The sequence below is a fragment of the Schistocerca cancellata genome, chromosome 5 (assembly GCF_023864275.1).
Source record: "Schistocerca cancellata isolate TAMUIC-IGC-003103 chromosome 5, iqSchCanc2.1, whole genome shotgun sequence".
NCBI classification, from domain to species: Eukaryota; Metazoa; Arthropoda; class Insecta; order Orthoptera; family Acrididae; genus Schistocerca; species Schistocerca cancellata.
This window is the reverse complement of record NC_064630.1, coordinates 701,087,623-701,105,601: the sequence shown is the minus strand read 5'-3', so window position 1 is coordinate 701,105,601 and position 17,979 is coordinate 701,087,623. Positions and strand designations below refer to the sequence as shown.

Genomic DNA, 17,979 nt, shown 5'->3' with positions numbered 1-17,979 from the left:
ACATTTATACCACTTTCACTGGTAAACAAAATGTGCTGTTGAGGTGATCTGACTTGCCCAAAAGCATTTTATGGCATCTGTTGCAATGCTGCGTCATCATGAGATGATGCTGAATCCATGCCACTTTCATTTTCTTCACTGATGTCTTGCCAACTATCAGAGTTGTCATTCAAATTATCATCACTTTCTAAAAGCAGCTATTTAACTTCTGCATCTGACAAATTGCTCCTTTTTGCTCCTGTGAAAGGTTACCATCAAGTAAACACAATGCTAACAGCACAAAAAGTGCTGCTTTTGACTGTCACTCAACGCATAAAGCATACTCGTGAGATGAATATTATAAGTAACTGAGAGTACATTATATTGAGTGTTGAGGGTTACATTGTAGTGGAGGAAACAGTAACAAATAGTATTATAACACTTGCCAGTCTGAAGCTCAAGGCCACGGAGTTCTGTGGATGGGTGTATTATTTGTTGAACCCCTTGAGAATGACCAAACCATGGATGGATCTATCCATTGTTCATAGTTAAAGGGTTGGAATCTTTTTTTTTTGTGTTGTATTTAATTATTGTCTTCTATAACTTTACAAACAGAGACAATTTCATTACATTTGCTGCAACTGTGTTTCTTTTTAGGAGTGGTGTTACCATTGCTGGAAGCAATGCTGTGGTGTTGGGTAGGAGTAAAATTGTAGGTACCCCAGTGTCGGAGTTACTAAAATGGCACCATGCAACAGTAACAGTGTGTCATTCAAAAACAAAAAGTCTTGATAAGCTGGTGAGTGTGTGGTGGTGACTGCCATTATTCAGTTAGTTTCATAATTTCTTAAAAATTTAGTTCTGTTGCATGTCTAAAGATTTGTGAAAGAAAAAAGAAAACTTCATCTATTTGTAGTAATCATATTAATTTCTGTTTAAGTAGTGAGGTCATTGTACAAAATATACCGCATTCTCTGTGAAAAAATGTAATTGCAATAATGAGCCTGAACATCTGTTCAAACATCCCATGCAAGTCCAGTGAGAGATACAATGTATGTGGATCATTTAGCTAGAATTGTAGTTAGTTTGAGCATTAGATATGTTTAATATGTCTAAGCTTATGTGTTCTATGTACATTTTGAAGCTAAGCTCACATGAGTCAGCAATTATTACCCAATATGTAGAGTAAATAGTACAGTCTGGTGAGTACTTGAAAGAACTTATACTCACTCCACTTTAGCACTGCATTACCTATTTCTGTTTTTCAGGAACCTGTGAAACTACATACAAAAACAAAAGCTATAGTCTTCCTTTGGGTTTTCAAGACTATTGTCACACAGTTTTTATTTCTTTATTTTGGAATTCTATGTTCCAGACTTAACTATCATGTAAAGCATTTCGTAGTTTTATTATTATTATTGGTGATTTTGAATTATGCAGAAGTCAGCTGTTGAACTACTAATGAGAATCTGTTGTAGACTGGGTTAGAAGCTCTTCCAGCTGTGACTTCAGTTTCCCAATACACAGACAATAATATGAGGCCTGCAGTTGTTGCTTTATCCTCTCTCCTGATAACTGCACATTGTATGATTAGGAAAACTGTTGCAGGCATTAATTCAGATGTCAGGTTTGATTGATACATTGTAATAATTTCAGGCTCAAGTGAGCTTAGCTTCAAAAGGTCTGCAGAATATCAGGAGATACGTTTTGCCTCTCACTATTATATAGAAACGTAGAGATACTGTAAAAAGTCTGTTCTCTCTGCCACTTGAAGGTGCTAGTGGTAACATTCTTAATGCCTGAAAACTACAAACTGTAAGTATGTTAATTTAAAATATCTTGAGTGTTGAAATTGATTCCACCGATATGTGAGCAGTAGATTTCAGAAATCAGAAAGTTTGGTAGGGTCTAGAGCCCTGAGACAGTGGCAATGTTTGGTGAGTGGTGCTTGTGTTAAAGTGTGCATGTTTACCACTGCAGGAGGAGCACTTTGCCCAAAAACTTTGATATTTAATCAGTCTTTTTCATTGTAACTATCTGCGACTCAATGCCTCCTCTATATGGTGGATAGGAGTCTATCCTTTTCATATTATTGTTAGTCCATTGTTTAAGGAAATAAGAGTCAGTCTGAATAGCTGGATGTCAAAGATAAAAAAATTGTTGCAGATTGTTGTAATGAAAGCTGTTTGGTTTGCATGGGGTAGATGTTGATTGAACATTACATTGCTCTCTTTAACATATTTTTTAATCTGAAAGGAAGTTTTCCCCCATGAACCATGGACCTTGCCATTGGTGGGGAGGCTTGCTTGCCTCAGCGATACAGATAGCCGTACCGTAGGTGCAACCACAATGGAGGGGTATCTGTTGAGAGGCCAGACAAACACGTGGTTTCTGAAGAGGGGCAGCAGCCTTTTTAGTAGTTGCAGGGGCAACAGTCTGGATGATTGACTGATGTGGCCTTGTAACATTAACCAAAACGGCCTTGCTGTGCTGGTACTGCGAACGGTAGAAAGCAAGGGGAAACTACAGCCGTAATTTTTCCCGAGGGCATGCAGCTTTACTGTATGGTTAATGATGATGGCGTCCTCTTGGGTAAGATATTCCGGAGGTAAAATAGTCCCCCATTCAGATCTCCGGGCGGGGACTACTAAAGAGGACGTCGTTATCAGGAGAGAAAAAAAAACTGGCGTTCTACGGATCGGAGCGTGGAATGTCAGATCCCTTAATTGGGCAGGTAGGTTAGAAAACTCGAAAAGGGAAATGGATAGGTTAGAGTTCGAAATAGTGGGAATTAGTGAAGTTCAGTGGCAGGAGGAACAAGACTTTTGGTCAGGCAAATACAGGGTTATAAATACAGAGTCAAATAGGGGTAATGCAGGAGTAGGTTTAATAATGAATAAAAAAATAGGAATGCGGGTAAGCTACTACAAACAGCATAGTGAACGCATTATTGTGACCAAGATAGACACGAAGCCCACACCTACTACAGTAGTACAAGTTTATATGCCAACTAGCTCTACAGATGACAAATAAATTGAAGAAATGTATGATGAAATAAAAGAAATTATTCAGATAGTGAAGGGAGATGAAAATTTAATAGTCATTGGTGACTGGAATTCGGTAGTAGTAAAAAGGGAGAGAAGGAAACGTAGTAGGTGAATATGGATTGGGGGTAAGAAATGAAAGAGGAAGCTGCCTGGTAGAATTTTGCACAGAGCACAACTTAATCATAGCTAACACTTGGTTCAAGAATCATAAAAGAAGGTTGTATACATGGAAGAAGCCTGGAGATACTGACAGATTTAAGATAGATTATATAATGGTAAGACAGAGATTTAGGAACCAGGTTTTAAATTGTAAGGCATTTCCAGGGGCAGATGTGGACCCTGACCACAATCTATTGGTTATGAACTGTAGATTAAAACTGCTAAAAGGTGGGAATTTAAGGAGATGGGACCTGGATAAACTGACTAAACCAGAGGTTGTACAGAGTTTCAGCGAGAGCGTAAGGGAACAAATGGCAGGAATGGGGGAAAGAAATACAGTAGAAGAAGAATGGGTAGCTTTGAGGGATGAAGTAGTGAAGGCAGCAGAGGATCAAGTAGGTAAAAAGACGAGGGCTACTAGAAATCCTTGGGTAACAGAAGAAATATTGAATTTAATTGATGAAAGGAGAAAATATAAAAATGCAGTAAATGAAGCAGGCAAAAAGGAATACAAACGTCTCAAAAATGAGATCGACAGGAAGTGAAAAGCAGCTAAGCAGGGATGGCTAGAGGACAAATGTAAGGATGTAGAGGCTTATCTCACTAGGGGTAAGATAGATACTGCCTACAGGAAAGTTAAAGACCTTTGGAGATAAGAGAACCACTTGTATGAACATCAAGAGCCCAGATGGAAACCCAGTTCTAACCAAAGAAGGGAAAGCAGAAAGGTGGAAGGAGTATATAGAGGGTCTATACAAGGGCAATGTACTTGAGGACAATATTATGGAAATGGAAGAGGATGTAGATGAAGATGAAATGGGAGATACGATACTGCGTGAAGAGTTTGACAGAGCACTGAAAGACCTGAGTCGAAACAAGGCCCCGGGAGTAGACAACATTCCATTAGAACTACTGACAGCCTTGGGAGAGCCAGTCCTGACAAAAATCTACCATCTGGTGAGCAAGATGTATGAAACAGGCGAAATACCCTCAGACTTCAAGAAGAATATAATAATTCCAATCCCAAAGAAAGCAGGTGTTGACAGATGTGAAAATTACCGAACTATAAGTTTAATAAGCCAAGGCTGCAAAATACTAACACGAATTCTTTACAGACGAATGGAAAAACTGATAGAAGCCGACGTTGGGGAAGATGAGTTTGGATTCCGTAGAAATGTTGGAACACGCGAGGCAATACGTACCCTACGACTTATCTTAGAAAATAAATTAAGGAAAGGCAAACCTACGTTTCTAGCATTTGTAGACTTAGAGGAAGCTTTTGACAATGTTGACTGGAATACTCTCTTCCAAATTCTGCAGGTGGCAGGGGTAAAATATAGGGAGCGAAAGGCTATTTACAATTTATATAGAAACCAAATGGCAGTTATAAGAGTTGAGGGGCATGAAAGGGAAGCAGTGGTTGGAAAGGGAGTGAGACAGGGTTGTAGCCTCTCCCCGATGTTATTCAATCTGTATATTGAGCAAGCAGTGAAGGAAACAAAAGAAAAGTTCGGCGTAGGTATTAAAATCCATGGAGAAGAAATAAAAACTTTGAGGTTCGCCGATGACATTGTAATTCTGTCAGAGACAGAAAAGGACTTGGAAGAGCAGTTGAATGGAATGGATGGTGTCTTGAAGGGATGATATAAGATGAACATCAACAAAACCAAATCGAGGATAATGGAATGTATTCGAGTTAAGTCAGGTGATGTTGAGGGTATTAGATTAGGAAATGAGACACTTAAAGAAGTAAAGGAGTTTTGCTATTTGGGGAGCAAAATAACTGATGATGGTCGAAGCAGAGAGGATATAAAATGTAGACTGGCAATGGGAAGGAAAGCGTTTTTGAAGAAGAGAAATTTGTTAACATCGAGTATTGATTTAAGTGTCAGGAAGTCGTTTCTGAAAGTATTTGTATGGAGTGTAGCCATGTATGGAAGTGAAACAAGGATGATAAATAGTTTAGACAAGAAGAGAATAGAAGCTTTCGAAACGTGGTGCTACAGAAAAATGCTGAAGATTAGATGAGTAGATCACATAACTAATGAGGAGGTATTGAATAGGATTGGGGAGGAGAGAAGTTTGTGGCACAACTTAACTAGAAGAAGGGATCAGTTGGTAGGACATGTTTTGAGGCATCAAGGGATCACCAATTTAGTATTGGAGGGTAGCGTGGAGGGTAAAAATCGTAGAGGAAGACCAAGAGATGAATACACCAAGCAGATTCAGAAGGATGTAGGTTGCAGTAGGTACTGGGAGATGCAGCAGCTTGCACAGGATAGAGTAGCATGGAGAGCTGCATCAAACCAGTCTCAGGACTGAAGACCACAATAACAACAACAACAACAACAACAACAACAAAGGTAGTTTAACCCTTGACTCATGAAATGACTTTCCTGTAATGTAGGAGGTGTGGTTTCTGGAACCTCTATGTTTAAACTCAGACTTAAGGCACAAATCTTTGGGAGTTTTTAATGTAAGTTATATAACATTTAATCTTACAATTATGTAATTGTTGTTTAAATACTTCTAAATAGAGCTTGAAGTATATTACATTTTATAACACAAAATCACATACTTTTGTGTGTTTTTTTAAATAGTACACATAAAAGTACTGTTAGAGACCTGAATTTTACATTCTGAAAAGTTGTTTAACTCTATATCAAATAAATTTGCACTTTAAAGTAAATTCCAGGGTTTAAATTTGCACTTAAAAATTGTCCTCTGTAGGTAATCCAAAATAGACATCCATTGTTGTGATCTACATTTTTCTACATCACCAGTCAGAACACGTTGCTTTTAACTAACACTTTAAGTATTTTGTATTTTATTGGGGAAATAGGAAGATTCCTGTCATAATTGTTCTGAAGTTATTCCTCCAAATGAACTTCCACAAGCAAAACTGTGATCACTGCCTATTGTAAAATACCTCTTGATCTCATATATCACTGAAATATTTCTGCAGCCATTGACTAACAATTCCATCAGACTTAGGATCGTTAAAACTGACATATTCCTTTGAACACATTTTTTGTTATACTTAAGAAAACAGGTACGGAATACACCGGACACCCTCAGGGGGCTCAGCATTTAGTTGCTGGGTACGGGCTTGACGACCCCAGGGTCCCTGAGCTGGGGACTGGGAAGTGCCACCAGTCCTCAATACCGTAAGCTCTGAGCGTGCTTCAACAACCACCATAATGCGCGACGGTGGAACATTGTACGGTACAGAGCCTGGGGATCTTGGCTTAACTGCCTGGGTTGCGAGGATGGTATAAACCTCTATAAAAAAACCTCAATCTCAAGGTGTGCTGCGCGCCGAGGACACACATGGCTGTTGAGGTAGAACAGTTGCTAGCGGGCGACCTCTGGGGAACCTGCCGCCCCCTGGTTGTATTAAGCTTACCCAGGCAAGCAGGGCTCTGTCTGGGTGGTGGACATTACTTTCCCTAGCTGCTCATGGGACCACCATGAAAAGAAATATGAATAGTGTGCAAGCACGAGTCTCTAAGAAAGGAAAGTTCAGTGCTTTACAGTATGACCCCCAGTTGTTCCCTTCCCTGCCCACACCAGGGGAGGAACGGTGGTCTAAATTACCTGGTGAGATGTATTCTCCTCAATTTCTGGTTTGCAGCCGAACAGATGGGGACTTATTTCTGACCACAAAGCTTCAGTTTTTTGTGGAAAATTTAGAGGACAAGTGTGGAGTTGTTGAGAGCATGTCTAAAATGAGGTCTGGAGCAGTCCTCATACAGACAGCATCCCCAGCACTGTCATGGGCATTGCTTGCTTGTGACAAGCTCGGTGATGTTGCAGTCTCCATTACGCCTCATAAGAGCCTCAGTATGGTTCAGGACCTTATTTTTCATCGTGACCTGTTGTTGAAGTCTGACAACGAGTGGTGTACACTTTGCACGACGTGTCTTCAGGGGACCTAAAGATTAGGGTGCCACCGGCACCTTCATCTTGAGTTTCAAGGGAGACACCCTGCCTGAGAAGATCAAGGTGGTGATATATCGATGTGATATTGAACCTTACGTCCCTCCTCCCATGTGCTGCTTTAAGTGCTGGAGGTTTGGTCATATGTCATCGAGATGTGACGCCAACCCTACCTGTCGGGATTGTGGACGTGCCTCCCACCCCAATGTACTGTGTTCGCCGCCCCCTATTTGTGTCCACTGTGGACGAAAACATTCATCTTGCTCGTCAGACTGTGCAGTTTATCAAAAAGAATGGAAGATTATGGAGTATAAGACCTTGGACAGGCTCACTTACACAGAGGCTAAATGCAAGTACGACTGACTTCACCCTGTGCGCATTTCATCAACGTTTGCTGCAGCAGCTTCGATGTCGCCACCCCTGGCGATGACCCCCAAGCTCAGCCGCTTTTTGTGGGCCCTCCAGCCCGGCTGTCTATTCCTGCCCCCACATAGTTGGGAGAACACCCTCTTCCGTTGCTCCCCTGTTATCAACATCGGGAGTAACAACCCCTCCTTCTTTGGGGCCTTCAGTCCCCACCTCTGAGTCGGAGAAGAGCCCACCTCCTCTGGCTCCCTTTGCGTGGAAGGGATCACTTGGTGCCCTCCCTTCCATGGTTACTGCCCCTCCAGATGTCAGCCAGTGCTGAAAAACCTACCACCTGAGGGCCATAGGGCTTCCAGGTCTTCCTCGGTCCATGAGACTGGGTCAGAAAAGCCCACCCAGCCTGATAAACCGAGGGACAAACGGGACCCTACCAAAAAGAAGAAAAAGCAAAAGGAGAAGGACATAAAGACAGAAAAGGAGTTCACCACTGCACCTGAAGACGATCTGGAGCATCTAGCGTCCACTCGGGAGCTAGATGTTGCTCGATCCGCAGCTCCTATGGAAGTTGATCACGCTACTTCGCAATCGGTGGCAGCGAGTGCTTCTAAGCCGTAACCTATCCTCCCCCCCCCCCTGCCCCCCCTCCCCCCAGGTTCTTTCATGTCTTCACAGTCGGATACCATTATCCTTCAATGGTTTTTTCCACCACCTTGCAGAGTTGAAACAGCTTTTGTGCCGCTTCCCTGCCACTTGTCTGGCCCTACAGGAAACCTGGACGGAGGGAATTTTCCCAACTCATTGGCAGGATAACGTTACCATCCTGGTGCTGAAACCTGGTGCAGATCTGCTGGTGGTTGATAGTTATCACCCTATCAGCCTTACCAACATTATGTGCAAACTCCTGGAATGGATGGTGAGTCGGCGGCTTATGTGGCTCCTCGAAGATCGGGGCCTCCGAGCCTAGCAACAGGGGGGCTTCCGTCAGGGCTGCTCAGCGATCGACAATTTAGTTTCGCTAGAGTTGGCTATTCGTACAGCTTTTACCTAGCGAGAACATCTAGTTGCTGTTTTCTTTGATCTTCAGAAGGCGTACGATACCACCTGGTGCCATCATATCCTTGCTACACTGCACGAGTGGGTCCACTTCAGATTTTTCTCCAATCACTCCTTTCGGTTTAGAGTTGGCACTTATTTTAGCTCTGCTCATATTCAGGAGAACGGTGTCCCACAGGGCTCGTTTCTCAGTGTTCCCCTCTTTTCGGTGGCGATTAATGGCCTTGCGGCTGTGGTGGGCTCATCAGTCTGTTCCTCTCTATATGTCAATGACTTTTGTCTTTATTACAGTTCCCCAAGCATCAGTGTTGCTGAACGGCAGCTACAGGGAGCTATCCAAAGGCACATTTTTGGGCATCCAACCTTGGTTTTCAGTTCTCAGCCTCTAAGATCCGAGTGATGCATTTCTGTTGTTGTCGAACGATCCACCTCCATCCAGAGCTCTACCTTGCCAATGAACTCCTTCGTATTGAGGAGACGCATCGCTTTCTTGGCATGCTGTTTGATGTTCAGCTCACTTGGACACCTCATCTTTGCGAGATTAAACAACGATGCTGGTGGCAGCTCAACATCCTTTGCCGCCTGAGCCACACCGTTTGAGGGGCTGCACGAACAACCCTCCTACAGCTCTATAAGGCCTTAGTCCAGTCCCGTCTCGACTACGGGAGCGTGGTGTAAGACTCAGCAGCACCTTCAACGTTGCATATCCTCGACCCAATTCTCCATTATGGTGTCAGACTGGCGACAGGTGCCTTCCGCACTAGTCCGGTGACTAGCCTTCTTGTAGAAGCTGGAATCCCTCCCCTACGATTCTGCCGACAACAGTTGCTTGCATCGTACGTCGCCTGTCCATGCCTCGCCCGACCACTCAAACCGCAGGCTCCTTTTTCCATCTCCTGCACTCCCCTCCCCACAATGGTGGCCTAGGTCAAGTCTACTGATTGCGGTCCGCGTTCGTTCCCTTCTCTCATCACTTGAGTCCTTTCCCCTTCCTCCATCCTTCCGGCCCTCTTCTTCTACCCCTCCTTGGTCCCTCCCTCGCTTGCGCCTTTGCTTGGATTTGTCCGGTGACCCCAAGTCCTCCATTCCACCTGCCAGTCTTCGTCAACAATTCCTGGCTCTTCTTGCCTCGCTTCGCGATGCAGTTGTAGTCTACACCGATGGTTCTGTGGTCGATGGATGCACTGGGTTTGCTTTCATCCATGGCGACTACGTTGAGCAGCATTCCCTGCCTTGTGGGAGCAGTGTTTTCACTGTGGAGCTGGTTGCTCTTTATCGTGCACTTGCTCACCTTTCCTCCTGCCCTGGGGAGTCATTTGTCATATGCAGTGACTCCCTGAGTGGATTGCGAGTGTGGTCGTTCAGCGACGTTTGTATGGACCCCGGGCCACATTGGCATTCCAGGAAACGAATGTGTCGATCGGTTGGCCAAGCAGGCCACGACTTCGCCACCCCTGGAGCTTGGTCTCGTGGAAAGAGACCTCCGGTCAGCCCTACATCGCAATGTCCACGATGTCTGGAGCTCTGAATGGCCTGTCTTGAACACACCGAATAAGCTCCGCATGGTAAAGTCGTCAACGGTCGTATGGAACTCATCCTTGAGGAGCACGCGTAGGGACTCAGTTGTTCTCTGCTATCTCCGAATTGGACATATGCAGTTGACTCACAGCTATCTCCTTCGCCGTGAGAACCCGCCCAAGTGTCGCTGTGATGCAGGGCTGACAGTGGTCCATCTTCTGATGGACTGCCCCTTTTAGCCCCCTTGCGGCAGTCCTTTAATTTACCAGCTGCACTTTCTTTAATTCTAGGTGTCGATGCCTCTATAGCTGACTCAGTTTTACGGTTTATCCGTGCAGCTGGGTTTTATCTCTCACTCTAGTGTGGGTGCTCTCGCCTGATTTCTCAGGCTACACCCACTCCAGCGACCTTTAATTGTGATGTGGATACCAAAATAGTGTCTTTTCTGATAACAAGTTGTGTTGGTACCTCTATCAACGCTTTCCAGCTGGAGGTTCTTCGTTTGTGGTTGGGTGGTTGACCTTTTACCTGATCCACCAACCACTGTAGTCTGTTTTGCTCTAGTCAACCACTTGCTTTTGCTCTAGTCAACCACTTGCTCTGCTCCTTTTAAGTGTCCTCTATTTTGTGTTATTGCGGTGTTCATTTTAGCTCTGTACCCCTTGATGTTCCCTCCCTCTGGGCGCAGAGGTTTTGCTTTTACTGTAAAGGCCTTTTACATGTATGTCTGTCTGGAAAAGGGGACTGATGAACTCGATGTTTAGCTCCCACCAGACCCCAAAACCAACCAACCAACCAACCAATACACCGGACGAGGTCTAGAGGAGACCCCATCACATGTCAACAACAAACAAAGAAGGCAACCAACAGCAAAACACTGCAGTGGTGGCGATTTAAGGAGACGGGGGTGGGGGGTGGAGGGGCAGGGGTGCTGTATACAAACATGGCATACGCCAAAACTTAGATTTACTTTCAATGAGAAGGTTGCTTGATTTTTATTGCTGTAAATCTGTGCTCAAACTCTTATTCTTTGTTTGTACCTCTTTGCCACCATCACCTTTCGAAAACTGGTACATCTTTTTCTGCAGTGGGTTCATTCAGGGAATCACTGCCTTTTATTCTGGCGTGTCAGTAAATTATTTTCCCATAAAATTCTCATATTTCTGTCATGTGTGGCTGCGATATTTAGTTGCAAATGGTATGCTTATATTCACATGATTATATTGATTCACTGTATATGACAGGGGAGACAACTACAAAACATGAGTAACACATTTGTAAAGGACTTTCTTTTTGAAGCTGCCTTTAATCATAATTAAAATAACATTAGATTAATTTATTATAAGGGTACTTCAAAAAGTAAGTTACACATTATTATGGTAGGCCAAATAACATTTATTGAATGCTGCATGACTCCTCAGAGTGCCACAGATCCATGGCATTGTTTTTCAACATAATCACCAGGTCTTTGTAATCAATAGTCAAAATGTTCCACCAATCATTCAGATCCTCAACAACTGAAATTTGTTCCTTGGTCACTAAATGATTCGAGAACTGCTTTTTGAATGTCCTCATTGTTGGAAAATCTCTTTCCCTTCACATGTTTTTTCAGGTTGCCATAAAGATTGTCTGGCCTTTGTCATTTGTGGTCGATGTCTATGGCCTTCCTTCCTGATCAGCATAATTCATGTCTGTCCTGGCTTGGTCAAACTGTTGGCGCCATTTCACTGCATGTATACATGACATTGCATTTGGCCCGTATACCACCAGAATTTCATGGTGAATCTATGTGCAATTTAGATGTTTTGCGCACAAGAATTGCACTGTCACACATATTTCAACCTTGGAGTATATTTCCAGTTTCTGCATCATTTCACTTGCACACTGTGATGCCCTAGTTATCCATACTACAGGAAACCCGGAACGTGTATTCTCTTCGGACACAGCACCATTCTTGCCATGCAATGGTCTTATCTTCGGATGACATGTGTAACTTGCTTTCTGAGATCCCTACATATCTGTATTGAGAATTATTCCCAGACTTTCTAATTTCAGACTGCCAATGCTGATATTCTAGTGGTAGCTATTGGTAGAGCTGAAATGGTGAAAGGAAGTTGGATTAAACGAGGAGCTGTTGTCATTGATTGTGGTATAAATGCAATTCCAGGTAAGTGAATACTCTGAGTGGAACAGCCTAGTCTACATTTTTTTTTAAATGCTGAAATGATATATGCCTAAAATAGAAGTAGCATTAATATTGTTATATTTATGTTATCCTAATAACTGGACTCATATCATTCAGATCCCACAAAGAAAAACAATCAGAGACTTGTTGGTGATGTAGCTTTTGAGGAAGCTAAGCTAGTGGCTTCATACATAACTCCAGTTCCTGGAGGTGTCGGGCCAATGACTGTTGCAATGCTAATGAAAAACACTGTCCTTTCTGCACAGAAAGCTGCCAACAAAATTCTAAATGTCCAATGGAATCTAAGTATTTTGCCTCTTACATTAAAGAAACCTGTCCCAAGGTAAGTTAAACAAGTTGTAGTGTGGCATAGTATACATTAAGCTTTTCACTGAGTCAGTTATTTATACAATATTATTGATCTTATATTCTGTATTCTTGTGAAAGTGACATAGAGGTTGCAAGATCCCAGGAGCCAAAAGATATTAGCGACCTAGCAAGAGAAATAGGTCTGCACCCATCAGAAGTGGAGCAGTATGGCCACAAAAAGGCAAAAATAACACTAGATGTTTTAAAACGTCTGCAGCATCAGAAAGATGGGAAATACATTGTGGTTGCTGGGTAACTACAGATTATTTTTAGACAAGTCATATTGTGATTAACATTACTAACAAAGGGTTTTGAGATTTGCTGTTTCACTCTATTTCCAGTATCACTCCAACTCCTCTTGGGGAAGGAAAGAGTACGACGACAATAGGTCTTGTCCAAGCTCTTTCTGGCCATAAAAAGAAAAATGCTTTTGCCTGTGTACGGCAGCCTTCACAGGGACCAACATTTGGAATTAAAGGTTTGAAAAAAATTGTCATCTTTCTTGGTCTTGTAACTGTGTGTAATTTTTAATAATTGTGGATAAGTCATAGGTAGTAACACAACTTTGAGCAAAGTTGTGATGAGATGTGAAATGAAATGAGGGGTTGAGCAACTTGGAGCTAAGAAACTGGTAGAGTTTGTTCATTGTGAGATACCAGAAAGTTGCAGTTCATGGTGGGAGGAAATTACTTACAAAATATGTTTTACCTGTGCTGCATTATTGTTAGGTTCTATCAAAAGATATAAGTTCCACAGAAACACTGAATGATGTAATTTGGCAAGCCATACAAGAAATTAGGATTGTTCAGTGCACTAGTGAGCAATTGAATCAGACACACATACTTTGTAGTTTGTCTCGCCCCTTTCACTCTCATAATGTGTCATGTCAGGGGAGACAGAAATTTTTTTGGTGCGATTTTGTTTGATAACCACTAAAACTACCACCTGCAGCTCAAAGAAATTGGTTGCAGTTAGATTTTAGGTGCACGAATCTCACTGCATGGTTTCTCAAGGATGTTCAGTATGATTGAGGCCAGGTGACGTGGCCATACAAGCACCGTCATATCTGTAGTTTGTTTCTAAAAGCATGCTGATGCATTTTGGGGATGAATTGGAGGTGTATTTATCAGAAAAGACAGGTTACCTGCAGGATGTCAGAGGTGAACGATCTTGCCTTGAATGGTTCTCTGTTGCAAGGATGCTGCGTCACCTCAAGTGAGTTCCAACATACACATTAACATCAGCATGTAACATGACTCATCAGTCTAGTTGACCTGTTTCTTCTTTAGCACTACAAATACTTTCACTTTTTTATTTATATCTTTGAAAAGGTGTGAGTGAATTTTAAAATTTGGGAGCTCTTTTACTGTAGCATTTGATGCTCTACAACATTCATGCATAACACTTTTCATTTGGACTAGCTGTTTTTGAGTTAGGGGTGTTGGCACATGATCATAACTCACTTTTCCACCAAATTGGTATAATAATTTTCTTGAAGCAACAGTCTACAGCTATCAAGTATTTGAAATGATACATTGCAAATAATAAGTTGTACCAACACAGCTTGCTTTGTCTACTGGTTAACTGGCTTTGTACCGATATGTAAGTGTAAATCACTGATGTTCAGCTTTTCCTCCAGTGATGATGGTTTTATGGACCAAAACTGGTAGAGAAACAAAGTTGTGTTACTCATAGTATTGTTGGTGGCTTGTAACACATTACTTCAAATTGGTAAAAATTCCCAATCTTTGACAATCGTTTGTGACTATATGGCTGAGCTGATTATAACTCTTAAGAGGTCATTCTATGCAAAATTTTATGCTCTTTCATTCTGGTATTTTTGAAATTTTTTGTAAGAAGAATTGTTTTCAAGTTTTTTGGCCCCACAAAAGTTTAGCACAAGCCAGAAATCATCATATACTCATTTAAATCTTATTTGGGATGCCTAACATTGATTAAAATTACTTCCAGCTTGTGCATATTTATTGGCCAGCAAAAGACTACTATAAGAAACCATCTAATTCATATTCATCCATTTATTCATATGTAGGCTATTTCTAAAACAAATAAGATCATTGAAACACAAACATTCTGCTTTGCATGTAGTTACCTCTGTTGGTTCAATTGTGCAGTTCGCACTCTTTTGACGTTGATGACTCCTACATTGTCCTGCACTTTTCACCTCATGAATTGTTTCAGAATATTTTGAGTGTTCTTACATCTTACTAATGATGATCTAACAAGAGCGTACTACTACAGCTACTAATCTAGTAGTAAAACAGTGTCTGAAAATGAAAGGTAATTAAGTGGGACAATATGTATTATTGTCCATCAAACACATAGCAAATTATTGTTTTATCTTGTAGAATGTGATGTGATTGCCAAACAGTAGACATATGAGGGTGTAAAAGCTATTAAATTTAACTTTTAAATTTTATGTTTTAAGTTTCAACCATGCAATAAAAAACAAATATTAGTTGGCTTTTGTGGAATCTTGAAAAATGATATGTCGAGTTTCCTGAAACTTTTCTATATTCAAGCACATTTTACAACGGCAAATATTCAGTTTTGTCATATTTTCATTGAGCCATTGAGTGATACTCTTATTACAAATCAGAATTTTTCGAAAAAAAAGGCATTTGTTGAGTTTTATTAAAACGATCCTCAATCTTAGGCATAAAGTAAACATGGCTGCAGTGTGATGGCTGACATCAATCCCTCATTCCCACAAAGAAGCAGCACCCTCTCCTCAGTGCACACCTCAGTCATTTGTCTTGGAGAATGGGGAAAATTTTGAAATTTGAAGATTAAAAAGATCTTCTCTCCATTATTATACACTATTCAGTGCAACACAGAGCAACATGCAGCTATAGAGTTACGAATTCTTCAGTCCATTTGGCATGGCTGGTCAATAATATGTCAAACTGGGAGACAAGGACCACCTTGATCAGTCCTAGGTTTCTGAGAGTGAATTGTGGTTTATTAGTCTCATAACGTACATAATCTAAATCATTTGATTCAGGTACAGGAGACACGTCAAAATTTTGGTAAAGTTTTACCATATACATACAACACCTGATTTTAACAAATGGTACCATAACAATAATACAATATAAAAATACACATACAATAAAAAACTAACAATTAATTACAACAACTGATTTTAACAAATAATATCATAATAATAATACAATTTTGTTACACATACAATAAAAGACTAACAATTAATTACCCCTAGCTCAAATTATCATGTCATCCTCAATGAATTCTTCTACTGAATAGTAGCATTTATCCCACAGAATCTGCTGTAGCCTTATTTTTAGACTCTCTGGCTTCATATTAAATATATTTTTGCCCATTAGCTTGTTATATATTGTCATCCCCATATACTGTGGAGTTCGAGCATATAATTTCAAATGGTGTGTGGGTAACATAAAATTATTTTTATTTCTTTTGTTCTATGTGTGGTTAAAATGATTTTCCTCAAATAATTTTTGTCTGCTGTGTACAAAGATTATAATTTCATAAATGTATATGGAGGGAACTGTTAGGATTTGCAGGTTCCGAAATAATGGGCGACAAGATTCTGTTTGTTGTGCACTACACATGTATCTTATAATTTTGTTTTGCAGTTTCAGTATTCGAGATACACTACTTGAATTTCCCCAAAAAATGACACCATACCTAATGACAGATTCAAAATAACTATGATATGCTATTTTTCGTGTACTCATGTCAGTAGAGTTTGCTAGTATTTGCATTGCAAATGCAAAGCTGCTTAGTTTATTTGATAGGAACTCAATATGTGTACTCCAGTTTAAGTTGTTGTCCACATTTAGTCCTAGGAATTTGACTGTGTTAACTTCTTTCATAGGATGATTGTGATGATGTATTTTAAGATCCACACATTTCAAATATTTGATTTTGAAATGTACCATATTGGTTTTTGCAATGTTCAGTTTCAAGCCATTTAACTGTAACCAGTTTTCTAGAGTACCCATTGTGCTCACAATGCAGCTCTGAATTTTTTCTGCATCATCTTCAATTAAAACAGAAGTGTCATCCGCAAACAGAACTGACGGGGAATTTATATTTATGGGCAAGTCATGTACATAGAATAGGAACAGGATTGGCCCCAAAATGGAGCCTTGAGGCTCACCTCGTGATGCTGTACTCCATTTAGAATAATAATTCACTGCATTTGATGTGACATTTACCCTTTGCTTTCTGTTGTGCAAGTATGATGTGAGCCATTTCAGAGCTTTGTCCTTAATCCCATATTTGTTTAATTTGTAGATAAGCAAGTCATGGTTCACCGAGTCAACTGCTTTTGAAATATCGCAGAAGATACCTGCGACTTTACTCCTCTGATCCAATGATTTGCATATCTTCTCAATAAAGTTATTTACTGCATCCAGTGTGTTTTTTCCTTGTTGGAATCCAAATTGGTTACTTCCAATAATATCATTTTTTACGATAAAATTTTTGATCTGATATGCAGCTACTCTCTCTAACACTTTTGACAGGATTGGGAGAATAGAAATAGGGCGATAGTTTCCCATATCTTCCCTCGACCCTTTCTTGAACAGAGGTCTCACTTCGGCATATTTTAACACATCAGGAAAGCACCCCTGTTTAAAAGATTGGTTGGTTATTTTAGCTAGTGGGGGTGCTATTATCACTTTACTTGGTGTCCCATGCCACCCAGCAGAATTTTTATTTTTTAACGACAATATAACATTTTTCACATCCTTTATTGTGACTTTTTTTAAAATCTGTGAGATACTCAGCTTCTTGGTCAAGTCCAAAGGGATTTACTTTACTCTGATATCCTGCTACATCAACTTCTGACTTTGCTACATTTATGAAGAATTCATTTAAACACTCTGATATTTGAGCTGGGTTTACAACAACATTATCATCTACTTTAATCTTAGTTATTTCATTACTACTGACTTTAATAATACCTAACTTTGATTGTCTTACTATTATGTTGTAAAATAAACTTATTGTTTGCCATTTGTTTTGCAGCCTTTACAACTTTTTTGAATTGTTGTTGTTGTGGTCTTCAGTCCTGAGACTGGTTTGATGCAGCTCTCCATGCTACTCTATCCTGTACAAGCTTCTTCATCTCCCAGTACCTACTGCAACCTACATCCTTCTGAATCTGCTTAGTGTATTCATCTCTTGGTCTCCCTCTACGATTTTTACCCTCCACGCTGCCCTCCAATACTAAATTGGTGATCCCTTGATGCCTCAGAACATGTCCTACCAACCAATCTCTTCTTCTGGTCAAGTTGTGCCACAAACTTCTCTTCTCCCCAATCCTATTCAATACCTCCTCATTAGTTATGTGATCTACCC

The 17,979-nt window shown here is 40.8% G+C and overlaps 1 protein-coding gene across 3 annotated transcripts in view; it reads left to right on the top strand.

The window, feature by feature from the left end:
- The window catches only part of LOC126187331 (C-1-tetrahydrofolate synthase, cytoplasmic), a 167,606-nt gene that overhangs the window by 84,147 nt on the left and 65,480 nt on the right, over positions 1-17,979 (top strand). For all 3 annotated transcript variants that reach the window (XM_049928352.1, XM_049928354.1, XM_049928353.1), the window contains exons 6-10: positions 637-778; positions 12,117-12,228; positions 12,364-12,589; positions 12,694-12,867; positions 12,957-13,093. In XM_049928352.1, the coding sequence (XP_049784309.1) occupies positions 637-778; positions 12,117-12,228; positions 12,364-12,589; positions 12,694-12,867; positions 12,957-13,093 (791 nt within the window). The remainder of the gene's footprint in view (positions 1-636; positions 779-12,116; positions 12,229-12,363; positions 12,590-12,693; positions 12,868-12,956; positions 13,094-17,979) is intronic.